General features: G+C 37.6%; 1 protein-coding gene and 1 pseudogene across 2 annotated transcripts; one reads left to right on the forward strand and one right to left on the reverse strand.

The window, feature by feature from the left end:
- Positions 1-4,838: 4,838 nt before the first annotated feature.
- On the forward strand, positions 4,839-6,138 carry LOC149009814 (chalcone synthase-like). Its single transcript, XM_089161751.1, has 2 exons — positions 4,839-5,016; positions 5,119-6,138. The coding sequence occupies exons 1-2, from the start codon at positions 4,839-4,841 to the stop codon at positions 6,108-6,110; spliced, it is 1,170 nt and encodes a 389-aa protein (XP_089017877.1). The 3' UTR covers positions 6,111-6,138.
- A 6,876-nt stretch (positions 6,139-13,014) lies between these two features.
- On the reverse strand, positions 13,015-14,630 carry LOC149009815 (chalcone synthase-like; annotated as a pseudogene). The gene is made up of 2 exons (XR_016174588.1): positions 14,344-14,630; positions 13,015-14,235 (listed from the first exon to the last, which is right to left on the reverse strand). The product of XR_016174588.1 is annotated as a chalcone synthase-like (transcript).
- Between the last annotated feature and the right edge of the window lie 832 nt (positions 14,631-15,462).

A 15,462-nucleotide genomic window follows, 5' to 3' on the forward strand; every position in this document is an offset into this window, starting at 1 on the left:
GATAAATTAAGTGTTTATCCCATATTTAGTTAAGAGACTTCAAATCTATTTTTTTTCCTAATAATTTTCTCCTACAATTTATTTTTGCCCATTTTCTTTCCCTATTTTTTAAAGTTTTTTCTCCCACAATTTTTGTCCCTATTTTATTTTAATATATTTTTTATAATTGTGTTATCTATATTTTAGTCCGCTTATTAATTTACCTAAATTTTTAATGTGAACCTCACGTCAAAATATAATAAAAGATTATGAGATGGGACCAACAGTGGGTCCGCATTGAACCACGTATATTTGGCCCCCCATGATCAATCCTGGTTTTGCCCCTGCCTACAATCGTATGGCCACCAGCAAGAAGCACCAACAGATCCAATGGTTGAGAATAATAGGTATACCCCATATAAACTAAAGGGTTGCACACAGTGTCTGAATCGTTTCCCCCCATTAATTCATTCAATCAAAGTTTTGCATCAAGCTAGAGTTCTATGGTGTTCTGCTAACTTAACCTTCGGAGGTGGCTACCCGACCGTGCGATCGGCCCATATCTGACATCTGTTTTGTAGAAATCTGAAAACTAAACAGTTTTTTGACGCATCATTAGTAACATTAATGACATTCAATCAACTTAAATCCATACTGGAAACTCTTAATATGTAATTGGGATATGAATACTATTTGATGACATGAATCATGTAAGTAAAGATGTAACGCCATTTATCATTATAAAAGACCCTTAATTTGTATGGAAACGTAAAAACTTTCCCAGCCAAGATTTTAAAACATTGGACCCACTAGATAGGACTGTTGGATCCACCACGATCTAAATGGTTCCTATAATAATTAAATCATAATGTTATTGTTGTAGACCTTCATTTTGCTTTCTTAGAATTTTACGTAGCCTTTCACTATTTGGAATCATTCATTTAAGAATTTGTAGAAACAATCTCAAACCCAAATATTGCGTGTATAACGGCTACGGGACTCAATGAGTTATTTATAATATAAAACCATAACTTTTAACCATTCCCACAATACTAAATGTCATTAATATATCTAAATGAATATGAGCCCAGATAAAGTGACCAGTGTTAATTAAGTCCACAAAACCCAACCAGTATTGATTATTAATTATTCAAGTCAGTGATAAAAGTAGGAAGAACTTTTGATATTTTTTATTTTTATTAATTATTCTAAATTTTTAATGGCAATTAAAATTGTGATAGTCGGTATTATTGGTGAGGAATGATACTTAATTGTCTCCATATGTAACCCCACCTTAGTGGGAACGTAACTAATTAATATTTAGCAAACCGTATGATAAGTCTTCTAACACATAGTTTCTTACCATAATTACGGCATCAATAACAAAGGAAAAATAACATAAACCTCTCAGGCTTTCTAGTTTGTACGTTATTATTGTCAACTTCAAAGATAAACCCCTCAAGATCTTACACAAGTGACTACCATTTTTTAGCTATGATCAACAAGAATTAGGGGGATTGAGTTCAAATTTTGTTCTATTAGTTTTCAAAATTCCATAGACATTAGGGTTTGCCCTTGGAATATGATCATGTTAAATTAGTTGAAAGTTCCTTTTTTCTATGTGCTTCAAGTTTGCTATATATCACCGAATCGACAAATATATCTGCAAAATATCGATTTCTTGTTATATTTGGTGATTTATTTGGAGATTCTATAGCAAATCTCCAAGGTCAATGGACAATCTTACCAATTATATCCTAATGATTCAAGACTGAAGGCAACGTGCCAAATGTGGTTAGGATGGAGAATCTACATATAGAATAATTGATGGAAATAATTCAAATTATGCAAACATTTTGTAGCAAAATCTTCAAAAGTAATAAGCAATCTTATCAATTATATCATAGTAATTCAGGCTTAAAAGGCAACGTGCCAAATGTGGTTAGGCAAAAGTATATATATGAAAAAATTTATGGAAACATTTTAAATTATGAATGGATTCTATAATAAAATCTTTAAGGTCAATGGGTCAGCTTTCCAATTATGTCCGAATGATCTAGGCCTCAGGAGGTAACATGTTAAATGTAACTATGAAGGAGTATTTATATGGAAGAATTTATAGGATTTAATTCAAATTTACTAAATATTGTCATCAAATTAGGGTAGATAGCAAATTTAAGCCCAAAATGACCAAAAATACCTCCGAAATGAGGGGTCGAAATCTGCCGATATTTGGGTGAAATCTCACTGAAATATTGGCGAGATTTCGCCATTTCGGCTTTGCCAAGTGGCGAACTAGCGATATAGAACGAAATTTCGTTCCTTGCTTGTGTCCCACAACCTCATGGGTACCACATTCTCGAGGTAAGAAAGAAAGAAAGAAACGGTGACAGTTATCACAGTCAGATGGTGGGCTTTTTTTTTATTTTGGGAGTTAAAACGTGGTGGGCCTTTTGAGGTAAAACGTGTACAGCATAAATAGGTGGATATATTACTGGGCTGATTGATTAAGCCCATCCAGACTGCACTGATCCATAGAGGCCCAAGCTCAACATAACGGCTGCGCGAAGCCCAAATGTTATAAGAGAAAATTTACATTTACCTCCACATTGTGAAGAACCACAGTCTCAGCGGTCAGACCCGGTCCAAATCCAACGGTCAGTCTAGATGTGCATTGACAAGCTAGTTCTTGCACGTGACACATGAGTCCTAGTTCGGTGCATCCATCGGTGATCAGACTAGCCGTTTGCACGTGATAATGACATTTTTTAAAGCAATCTATAATTTGATCTCTTTTGCACAATGACATTATAGAATTCGGATATCACCCTGTCATGGGAGCACTCGGTGCTCCCCAACGGCTTTACCACCACAAATCCTGTGGGATCCATAGATTAAAAAAAAAAAAAAAAAAAAAAAAAAAAAATCCATCACCCAATCCCTGGGTCCCCCTGTATTTATGGTGGTAAAGCAGTCGGGGAGCATAGAGTGCTTTTCCGACGGGTAGCTGATCCGAACTCGACATTATATAACAAAATAAGTATTTTGCACAATTTATCAAAAAGGAAAATATTGATTTTCCAAGCTCTACCTTGTGTACTTTTCCTTCAGAAGGGATGTTATAGTTAAAATCAATTCAATGATTAGGATCAGTAGCCAGGATTTGGCATAGTTGATAAAATACTAACATTCCCTTAAATACATAAGTTCTCCTCTAAGGGATTTGTCAAAGTATGTATAAACTAGAGTAAATACCTTAGTTGTCCCAACATGATAAAATGGCCAAAAAAACAAAATTTCAAAAATCAAAACTTAGGGTAGAACAAAGGTTGAGAAAAATTATAGATAGTGATGGTGACTCAACCCAAATTTGCAACTTACATAAAGACAAGAAAGTATATTGGATGGTAATGTCCCTTTTCCCATGGTACTTTGGGACATAGTTGTGGTCCCAGATAAGTTCATTTTTTGTAGCATGTGCATGGGTCTATTTCGAGACTAATATCCTGTTCATTTCTGACAAGGAAATGGACCATTCATTTCTTTGTAGATGTGTGGCATGTGTCTCAAAATCACGTCAAAATGTTGAGATCCATTTACAAGTCATGTCAATTTTATTTTTGTAAAATTTTAATCACAACTCTTTGATGTGACTTATAAATAGATTTCAACCATTTGATATGGTATTGGAACACATGTCATTCATCTACAAGGAAATGGATGGTGTGGATAAATTTTCGTCTACCACGATAGTCTTTAAATTGAGTTGGGCTTCTACGCATCAGTCCGCCTAAAGGGGCGTAATCAATCAGCCTAGCAATATATCCACCTATTTGTGTTCATCACATTTTACCTCAAAATAATAAAAACCCCACCAAATTTTGGGGATGCCGACATTGTATCATTTACCTAATGATGACTAACATCTTTTATTAAAATTTTAATTTAGGTTAATAGGTTAGAATTGTAGAAGATGTGAACTCCACAGATGTTAGTCAAGCTCCATATAATAGTGGAAATTATTTTTCTTAGTGAAAGTTATAGTGTGAATTGAGCTTAAAAAATTAAAAAAATAACTGCAACGTGCTATATAAATTTAGTTGAGCTTCATTCAAATGGACGTGTATTAAGAAAGGTTGAAGTCAAGCACTAGAGAAGGTCAACTCTCAATTTCTCAATTTTTGTTCTAGGTCTGTTGAGTTTTTTTTTTTATCACGGCATGGTCTTCCCTTCGAATTTTGCTTGGGATCAATGCTGCTCCTAGTAGTCAAAGGCCCAGATGTATTTTGGAGTTCAGAGTAAATCTGGACTGTTGAATGAAGTGTTCATTCAATGGTTCAAATTTGCTTTGAACCCCAAATTGAGTCTAGACTGTAGCGTTGCTCCAAAGCAAGATTCCTGTCCTCCCAATTATCAAAAACCCAATCTTAGATAAAACAAGCGAGAGATTTTGAATTAGAGTCCTCATGATACTCACAAAGGGCAAAATCTTCAAAATACAGTGTATCATTCCGAATCTCCGATACGTTCAATATGGACCGATATGGATACCCATACCGATATCTGGAACCAACCATAAGCCCGCAGTTGAACGTTGAAACAATACCCACGAGAAGAGAATCTATATCTGCCACTCTCACATCTCACGTAGATGAAGGAAGGCGTGGGAACGAAGGTTGGTAAAACATGTGATGCTTGTCTAATTGTTCTTCTCTTGCCCTTTTTAAGAAGCTATTCCCCCATCACTTGTTCCCCACCCCTCACAGCTACCTTCAGAGCTAGCAGCCACCATTAGCTTAATTGGGTTTATTAATTTCCAGTCTCTAGATTCCTAAGCTCTCAAACTCTCAAGAGGAAAAATGGTGGATGTTGAAACCATCCGCAAGGCTCAGAGGGCTGAAGGTCCTGCAACTGTCATGGCCATTGGCACTGCCACTCCCCCCAACTGTGTCGACCAGAGCGCTTACCCTGACTACTACTTCCGCATCACCAAAAGTGAACACAAGACTGAGCTCAAGGAGAAGTTCCAGCGCATGTGTAAGCAATTATATATATTTTCAACTTACCCTTAATTCATCTAGCTTTTCTGCATTCATTGGGTTTCTTGTGTTAGACTCTTGATTAATGCTTTGTGAATAGGCGACAAGTCGACGATCAAGAAGCGTTACATGCACCTGAATGAGGAAATCCTCAAGGAGAACCCAAGCATGTGTGAATTCATGGCTCCTTCTTTGGATGCCAGGCAAGACATGGTGGTTGTTGAAGTGCCCAAGTTGGGCAAAGAAGCTGCTGTCAAGGCTATCAAGGAATGGGGACAGCCCAAGTCCAAGATTACCCACTTGGTCTTCTGCACCACCAGTGTTGTTGACATGCCCGGTTGTGATTACCAACTCACCAAGCTCCTTGGCCTCCGACCCTCTGTAAAGAGACTCATGATGTACCAACAAGGTTGCTTTGCAGGTGGCACGGTCCTTCGTCTTGCCAAGGATCTTGCTGAGAACAACAGAGGTGCTCGTGTACTTGTAGTCTGCTCTGAAATCACTGCTGTAACCTTCCGTGGCCCAAGTGACACTCACCTTGACAGCCTCATCGGTCAGGCACTTTTTGGAGATGGAGCAGCTGCGATCATAGTTGGGGCTGACCCAATTCCTGAAATCGAGAAGCCATTGTTTGAGTTGGTGTCGGCTGCCCAAACAATCCTCCCTGACAGTGATGGTGCTATAGATGGACATCTTAGAGAGGCTGGCCTCACTTTCCACCTTCTCAAGGATGTCCCTGGCCTCATCTCCAAGAACATCGAGAAGAGCCTCGTGGAGGCATTTGAGCCTCTTGGCATCTCTGATTGGAATTCACTCTTCTGGATTGCCCACCCTGGTGGCCCGACCATCTTAGACCAAGTCGAGCTCAAGTTAGCCCTTAAACCTGAGAAACTGAGGGCCACAAGACACGTGCTTAGTGAATATGGAAACATGTATAGTGCATGTGTACTCTTCATCTTGGATGAGATGAGGAGGAAATCAGCTGAGGAAAAGCTGAAGACTACTGGTGAAGGTCTGGAATGGGGTGTTCTCTTTGGGTTTGGACCAGGACTCACTGTTGAGACCGTGGTGCTCCACAGTGTGCAAGCCTAGAGAGAATATCATGGTACCATTGAAGTGAGGCCCTGGAGCAAGGCTCAGACTTATTTTGTGGTTAATTGATGGAATAAGAATGGCTTATGTTTTCTCTTCAAATTGTTATTTGGGTCTTTATGTGTAAGTGTGTCAAATTAAGATATAATTTTCTGTTTGATCATTCAACTTCAATTTTATCTGAAGACAATAAATTACTTCTCCTCTTTTTTGGTTGTAATTCGACTTTCTTCTTTTAGGGATACGTATGAAAGCGAACTTCCTTAGTTCCTTTGATTGGAAGGGTGGGGGACTGGGGTTGGAACAGCTTTTATGGGTAAGGATTTACATTGTTCCAATGATAATTGGATCTGGAACAGGTTCCAGCATTAAAAAAAGAAGTTGTGTTTCTTCTTACCGATCTGAAAGATCTAACAGGTCATGAGATACTTACTTAGAACCCTTCTGCCTAATAGTAAATAAAAATTCAAAGCCACAACTACCCTCTTGGAACATAAAACCGTACTAGGTTCCCAAGCATTTGTTTACTTAAAAAGGGGAAAAACTCACATTTTTTCTTTGGCTGAGAAGGAACCTCAATCACTGGAGCAATGGTTGGAAAGCTTGAGGAAAATAAAGTTGAGATCTAAAGTGGAGACATACAAGTTCTACCATTTGTTTGTCTTCATATGTTGGCATATATGGTTGGCTAGGAACAACTTGTTCTTTAGAAAGGAAAACTAAAACCTCCTTTCTAAAAACTTTATGGAAGTGGCAGAAGATATAGCAAATAAGGTTGTACAAGCCATGAGGAATTCTGGAAAGCTAAAAAGCCCAATCAATCCAATGGACCTTATTTGTCTCGGCATCAAAGAATGGGCCCCACTAGAAATTTGGACCCACCCCAACAAATCCCAAGTTGGAAGCATCCTCCAGTTGGTTGGTTCAAAGCAAATTGTGATGCTAGTTTCAAAGAAAGTGGGCCAAATATGGGCCTCGGGCTAATCATTAGAGATTCACAAGGGCGAGTGAGATTAGCAGTATCAGAGCCCAGTTCCTTTCAATCGGCAGCAATTGGGGAGGCTCTTGCAATCAGACGGGTGATCCTATATGCTTTGGGAGAAGGCTTTTAAAAGGTCATCATCGAATCGGATTGCAAAGAAGTGTTGGGCTACATTCAAAATGCCAGTCCAATTAGAAGAGACCTAGATCCCATCATTGCAGATATCAAACATCTTACTCCCTATTTTGAACAATGTAATTTTAATTTTATTCCTAGGCAAGTCAATTATGTTACTGACCACCTAGCTAGGAAGGCTTAGTCTCTGCCGATAGTGACTGTTTGATCTACTTCCACTCCCCGGCTTGTAGATTTGATCTATGCGGCCTTAGTTTTGCCGTCTTTTGAATGAAGTTTTTTTTCTACAAAAAAAAAAAGAGAGAAGGAACTCAATGATTTTGTGAAAATGTTGCAGATGTAGGTCTCAAATTTATCATATTCCTTATTTTTCCACAAAACTCCATTGATTTAGTGAAACTTTAAAAGGGGATGGGACGGAAAAATTAGGTGTCATAGCAGCACACATGACTCTTTAGATCCAAAAAGCTTATCTAAAGGCTTTTTCACTCTATTGAACCAAACAAGCTATGTTTTAGAATTTTGTAAAAACATTTACCTTTTTCCAAACTTTTTTTTTTCTCTCTCCACTTCAAATTCTTTCAAACAAACAGTACTTAATGGATTTTTTTTTTTATTAATGACGCATGCACGTAAATGAAACATCTTTCATAAACATTTACTTTGAAGTAGTATAAGAAGTATAATTTGTGACTTAAACTCTATGTGATCTTAGTGTGTTAGGTAAATATAGACATCTTACCTAAAAAACACAGAGTCCGGATCTTCTCCACCCAGCTAGCAGTCTGTCACTCCATTCTCACAGTGAATATGATACACGCCTATTGGTGGTATATGGACAGGCCCATGTGTGGAGCTTGGAGAATGAGAGGAGGGGTAGTTTCGTTGAATACCATGGCGGGCATGTCCACATGTGTGTTATTCTAATCTAATGGTTAAAATTTTAGACTTTGCTTGAATAGTGCAATACTGTGTAGCCTACAATCCAAATCGAAACTTGTAGTCGATACAAAATCTCGACCACTCATTTCACAGCTAAACTTTACCCAAAAAAAAAAAATGATTGAAAACAAAGGGTTTTAAGAAATAGATTGGGTCTTCATCTTCAACTCTTGCAGATTTTGATAAAGATGAAAACCTAACAGAGAAAAGGGACGATGGATTTCAATTTGTAAGTGTTTTTCACTCTTGCAGCTTTTGCAGAGAGGAAGGAAGACACAAGGCAGATTTCAAATTGGGTTTTCAATTCTTACCCACATTTGGTAGATTTTCAATTAGGTAAAATTAGGTGTTTTATGTTAGCCATTTGATCAAGGTATTCAACATGGCAACCTCTCAGGCTTGAATGAGAACCAATCATAAAAATCCAATACCAGATTTGACGAATTGAAGCTAGTCATCCTTTGTTCCTTTGTTGATGCAATGACAGACGTTTGTTTATCTTTTCTATTTCTAAATGCGCATGACAATCAAGCGAGATGGAAATCTTGACTGAAATTGGTCCTGCACACTGAAGCAAAGTCCCTATTTCTGTCACGTGCTAACCAAATGAACCAACCAATTCCCAACTTTGATGGATTAAAAAACACTTGTATGGAGTTGGTAGCACGTTCAGCTTGCCATGCCACACCCAACTAACATGGGATTTATAATTAGAGAAAATTGTACCATCAGTCTAAAATAGAAGATTTAAAGTACTGATATCTTATTTTATATTTAAAAAATATAGACATTCTAAAATTAGATTTTCATTGGAAATAATAGTCAAATTTATCACTGAAAATCATTAAATCACTGTTTATTTTCCTTCAATTTAAAAAGGGATAATTACTGTTGTCCCCTTGTAGTTTGATTTTATTACTAATAAAACCCTATTCTTTACGAAATTACTGTTGCCCCCCCTTCCTTATAACGGTATTAAGTAGCCGTTAAGTTTGAATATGTAATGTCTAATTTGCCCTTCATTAAAATTAAGAAATCCAAAGACGATGCTACTCCATTATAAAAACCTGATTAAATGTCAATTTTACCCTAATTTTAATTATTTTGAATTAATGAAATGGGCAAAATCTAAACCCGATTTGATTTCCCACATTCACTAAACTTCATTTATTTTGAAAATATATTAGGTGATATTCAGTTTCCAATTTGAGTTGAATTCAATTTTCCTTCTTTTTCGATTTCTATTTGAATTTTATTCAATCATTTTTTCTTTATTTTGTGGTTTTTTTTTTTAGAATAAAACGCATTATAGTTACTTTTTTCTCCACAATTAATTAAGGGTACTACTATAACTTGACAAAAGGGTAAATAAGTAAAGAGATAAGTGTAAAGATATTTTGGGGTTTTTGATAAAATATAAAGATGTCACATCATTAGTAAACTAACGAAACTCAACGGTAAGGGGGCAATAGTAATTGTAGACAAAGTTAAAGGTTGGATTAGTAAATTTGAAAAGTACAGGGGATACAGTAGTAATAAAATCAAAGTACAGGGGGCCAATAGTAATTATCCCATTAAAAAAATATCCCTAAAACCCAAAAAAAAAAACAACAATTTTAACGGTTTTCAGTGACAAATTAGATTAATATGTCCAATGAAAATTCAGTTTTGAAATATTTGTGTTTTTCAACCATAAAGTGGGGTGTCAGTGCTTTAAGTCCTCTATTTTAGGGTGCCGGTGCAATTTGCTCTTATAATTAACATTGGTTCTCTTAACCTCTTGCATCCACATGAATGGACGCAACCAATTGATTAACCAAGCAAGCATGGTGGCCATGGTTGACGCTATCCGCAAGGCTCAAAGGGCTGAAGGCCTGCCCACTTTGATGGCCATCGGCCCCACCACCGCCCCCAACTGTGTCGACCAAAGTGCCTACCCTTGCTATTACTTCCACATCTCCAACAATGTACACAAGACTCAGCTCAAGGAAAAGTTCCAACGGTTGTGTTACCTGTGTAAGTAATTGGCAGGGACAATACCTTAAAACTATGAGTGTAAATGGATAACCGAAATACGCTTTTGAATTCGTATCCGCATCCGTTTAGGTGTATCCAAATCCATCCGATTACTAATAGGATGCATATATGGTATACTCCTTTCTTACTGATTACTATTCGTCCGATAAAATTATCCGATTAAGTTACTTATTTAGATTTATTTTTCTTATTTTATAATTTTTTTTACCTTTGATATATGACTATTTTTTTAGATTTTCAAATTCTTAAATTTCAAACCTAGCCCTCACAAATAAAATGGTAAAGTTATAAACAGTTAGTTGAAAACTTGTATTCAATCTATATTCATGCCCATTTAGAAGAATCTACCTACAAAAAAATAATTATTCGATTATCATCCAAATCTGACTAAATCCGTCCGAAAACCGGTAGAATATTATTTGAAAGTTCGAATATAATAGGATGCGAATAGGTATTACCACTATTCTATCCAAATCTGGTCCATTTACACCCCTACCTAAAACCCTAGAGCTTATATGATATTCATCTCGGATGAGATGAGGAAGAAGTCAGACAAGGAGGATTGAAGACCACCGGTGTGAAGTCATAGAAACCAGAGAATAAATGTGTCCCTGAATTGATTGCCATGGTGTTGAGCATAAATGCCATCGGTTGGTCTTTCTTTTCATTAATAATGTTGGTTGGAGTAGCTGGATTATGCTGCCATATTTAAGAATGGAGAATTGAATTGAAATCACTGCAAATGAGATTATTTGAATTAGAATCAAATTAGTTGAATCGATTTAGAAACATTCCTGATTTCTGAAAGTCATGGATTTATTTATTACCTAATGGTTATAGCCGTCACAAAAGCAAAGGAACACAAACTACCTAGTTTGCCTACTCGTCCATATCCAAAAGTCAAAACCAGTCTATCTACCACTAGAATTTTATTATTGATACAAAGTTTCTTATTTGCATGTTATCATCAACCCTTTTTCATACCAAAGATCCCCACAGATGTTTCAGCAAAACACTTTTGTCATCTTCTCTGAGGATTATGCTTCTGAGGAACACAATCCAAGTTTCTACTTTCCATTTGGAAAATTCAATAGCTCCAACTTATCAAGACTACCAAATAAGGGTGTCAATCGGTACGGTTTCGGTATTTACAAAAACGGTTTAGTACGGTTTCGGTATTAAATCGGTACGATAAAACGGTTTAAACACGATATCTAGTGCGGTACAATTTTCGTACGAATGAACTTATGCCACTTTTGTTATTAGTTCATTAAGATACTAATGAAATTGTGATCAACCAATCAATATAATTTGAAATTAACATAGATAAAACAAATAAATCTAATTAATAGAGACAAAACAAGTAAATCTAAGAAAATGAGTGAATAATGAAACGAAAAATTGAAATAGGGAATTAGAGATAAGGAAAAGGTAAAGTGTTTTAATTGTAAAATTACAATTTATATCTCTTAATTTGGTACGGTACCAATTCGGTACAGTTTCAGTACGTACGGACGGTATGAGTGCCTAAAACCGGATCCGTACCGGAGAAATTCGGTTTTGGTACGTACCGTACCAAATTTTGAATAGTACGGTACGGTGCGGTTTTAGACCGCCCGGTTCGATACGGTTAAATGCTTTCGGTACACAATTGACACCCTTACTACCAAACCAATTGGGCTTTGACATCTTCATTACATCATGCCATTGTTTTGATTGAAAGATTTTTTTTTACTATGCCAATTGCAAGAATGTTCCTTAATAATCTGTTTATTACTTATATTAAAAGATACCTCTTTATCTGAAATTCTAAATTGTTTAGATTTTTCCTTTTTTTTTTTTTTTCTTCATTCTTTATCTGAAATTCTAAACACATGCAATTGAGGGTACAAAAAAAATTGCCATTTCTCATACAAATAAGCAACTCGTAAGAGAACCCAATTGAATCTAGATCCTCAACCTTACATAAATAAGAAAATTTTAGATTGTGAATCATCTCCCTTGACGGGTGCTCCTGTGACAGCATTACTAACACAAATTATATGAGGCCCACAAATAAAGAATAATTAAATATTAAAAAAATAAATCTAATCACCCTAATCCATGTAATTTGTGGTCAAATGTCGTCAGGATAGCACTTTGGAGACGATGCAAACTCAATAGTTTATGACATATATCCAATCTATAAACACAAATCTTAACTTATCCTCTTCTGCCCTTCTTCCTCATGTCAACCAAAATAAAGAGCACACAAGCACTATACATGGAACATCTTTGAATTAAGTGGAATGTGAAGAAACATGTGCTGAAATAAATGAAAAAATAACCCTGAGAATGAAAAACCTGAAACAAATGGTGTGCCATCGCGCAAGTCTCTCTTGTTGCTGAAGAGCAACAAATCTTAACCTATCTCTCTTCCAATATCTAAGCTTACATGTTAATTAATTTGGTTTTGTTTTTATAGTAAAAATGCCAATTTACTTTTTTGAATCTACCGGAAAATGTCGTTTTCTATCCAAAACTGATTTCCTATTGACAGGTTACCAAAAAGAAAAACCTAACTCCCTAAAACTTATCTCATGCCTGTTAGATCTATCAGGGATGAACTGAACTGTCAGGGATGAACTGAACCATATCCAATTGTCGCTACAGTGTAAATACGTTTCCATAAAGGCCGTTCCAACTCGCAACCTACCAATCAAAGGAACCAAGAAAGTTTGCTTTCATTTTCTGGAAGAAAAAAGAGTTTCTACCCAAAAAGGAATCAATTGAGACAAGTTATAAGGAGGCTTTAAACGATCCTACAGAGAGAGAACAAAAGTAATTTATTGTCTTTATTCATATATAGATTGAAGTTGAATGGTTAAACAGATAAAAATACATTCTAATTTGACAAACCTTACACGAAGGAAAAACCCAGACAACAATCGGAAGAGAAAACAAACCATTCAACTTCCATCAATTAACAGAAAGTTTGAGATCAGCTAAAGAACGAACCCTCACTTTTAGTAGTGCCACCCACTTGTTGTTCTCTCTCTAGGCTTGCACACTGTGGAGCACCACGGTCTCAACAGTGAGCCCTGGTCCAAACCCAAAGAGAACACCCCATTCCAGACCTTCACCAGTAGTCTTGAGCCCTTCCTCAGCTGATTTCTTCCTCATCTCATCCAAGATGAACAGCACACAGGCACTAGACATGTTTCCATATTCACTAAGCACGTGTCTTGTGGCCCTCAGTTTCTCAGCTTTAAGGGCTAACTTCAGCTCGACCTGGTCTAAGATGGCTGGGCCACCTGGGTGGGCAATCCAAGAAGAGTGAATTCCAATCAGAGATGCCAAGAGGCTCAAATGCCTCCACGAGGCTCTTCTCGATGTTCTTGGAGATGAGGCCGGGGACATCCTTGAGAAGGTGGAAAGTGAGGCCAACCTCTCTGAGATGTCCGTCTATAGCACCATCACTGTCAGGGAGGATTGTTTGGGCAGCCGACACCAGCTCAAACAATGGCTTCTCGATTTCAGGAATTGGGTCAGCCCCAACTATGATCGCAGCTGCTCCATCTCCAAAAAGAGCCTGACCAACGAGGCTGTCAAGGTGAGTGTCACTTGGGCCACGGAAGGTTACAGCAGTGATCTCAGAGCAGACTACAAGTACACGAGCACCTCTGTTGTTCTCAGCAAGATCCTTGGCAAGACGAAGGACCGTGCCACCTGCAAAGCAACCTTGTTGGTACATCATGAGTCTCTTCACAGAGGGTCGGAGGCCAAGGAGCTTGGTGAGTTGGTAATCACAACCGGGCATGTCAACACCACTGGTGGTGCAGAAGACCAGGTGGGTAATCTTGGATTTGGGCTGTCCCCATTCCTTGATAGCCTTGACAGCAGCTTCCTTGCCCAACTTTGGCACTTCAACAACCACCATGTCTTGCCTGGCATCCAAAGAAGGAGCCATGTATTCACACATGGTTGGGTTCTCCTTGAGGATTTCCTCATTCAGGTGCATGTAACGCTTCTTGATCATCGACTTGTCGCCTATTCACAAAGCAATTAATCAAGAGTCAACAGAAGAAGAAACCCAATGAAGAAAAGCCCATGTAGATAGAAAAGCTGTGATTAAGGAAGTTGAAAATAAGTACTTACACATGCGCTGGAACTTCTCCTTGAGCTCAGTCTTGTGCTCACTTTTGGTGATGCGGAAGTAGTAGTCAGGGTAAGTGCTCTGGTCGACACAGTTGGGGGGAGTGGCAGTCCCAATGGCCATAACAGTGGCAGGACCTTCAGCCCTCTGGGCCTTGCGGATGGCTTCAACATTCACCATTTTTCCTCAGTGATGAAAGTTTAGGAGTTTCAGAAAGTGGGAAAGTTGGGTTACCAGAAATCCAGAGAAACGGTAGCTCAGGATCTGAAGGTAACCGGTGAGAGGTGGGAACTAGAGTAAGGAGAGTAGCTTCTTAAATAGGGACGCAGAAGTAGATGAGCATCACATGTTTTACCAACCTCGCTCTCCCACGCCTTCATCTACGTGGGCTGTGAGAGTGGTAGATGCAGATTCTTTTTTCGTGGGCGATGTTTTGAATATTCCCAATGCGCTCGTTTAGTTTAGTTTATTTTATTGCGTCGTAGCAATGGACCTACCTAACGGTTCCAAGTATTGACATCAGTATTTTTACTTTTACCAAGAAAAATATATCAGTATATTATCGGTATCGGTGTTGATATCGGCCCGTATTAATGATTTCATGCTTAAAATATCGAAAATACTTTAGACCAAAGATCTTGAGCGACCGCCAGCAGACAACCAAAGAAGTACGATTCGCCGCCAAGTTAGACCATGCAAATAAGCCCCCCCCCACATGAGTCTCTCTAAGATAGATATAGGATCTATGGGGCAATTACTTAGAACCATTATCCTTTGTGTAGTGACGAATCTTGTATGTGTTCCTAAGAATAAGAAAAGGAATTTGTCCATTTTTCGAGGTTTTGACAATTTTACACTTTGTCATTACCATACCCTAATTGGCAGTAGTGATATCCAATGCCTATACCATATAACGTTTCATACCATGAGATCAAAGGTGTTACCGTTTACCCTAAAAAAAAAAATGTTACCAAAAAAAGATAGAAAAATTAACCTGAAGATTTAGCTGAAATATGCATAAGCTCACTTGGATGGACCTCATATCCCAAAATAATTTGGAGAAAATCAGTCGATCAATGTTCAGGAGCCATGTTTTTCTAGTTTCTCAGAACTAAAGCACT

The sequence above is a fragment of the Hakea prostrata genome, chromosome 7, assembly GCF_041222555.1.
Source record: "Hakea prostrata isolate BN-2017 chromosome 7, UWA_Hpros_2, whole genome shotgun sequence".
NCBI classification, from domain to species: Eukaryota; Viridiplantae; Streptophyta; class Magnoliopsida; order Proteales; family Proteaceae; genus Hakea; species Hakea prostrata.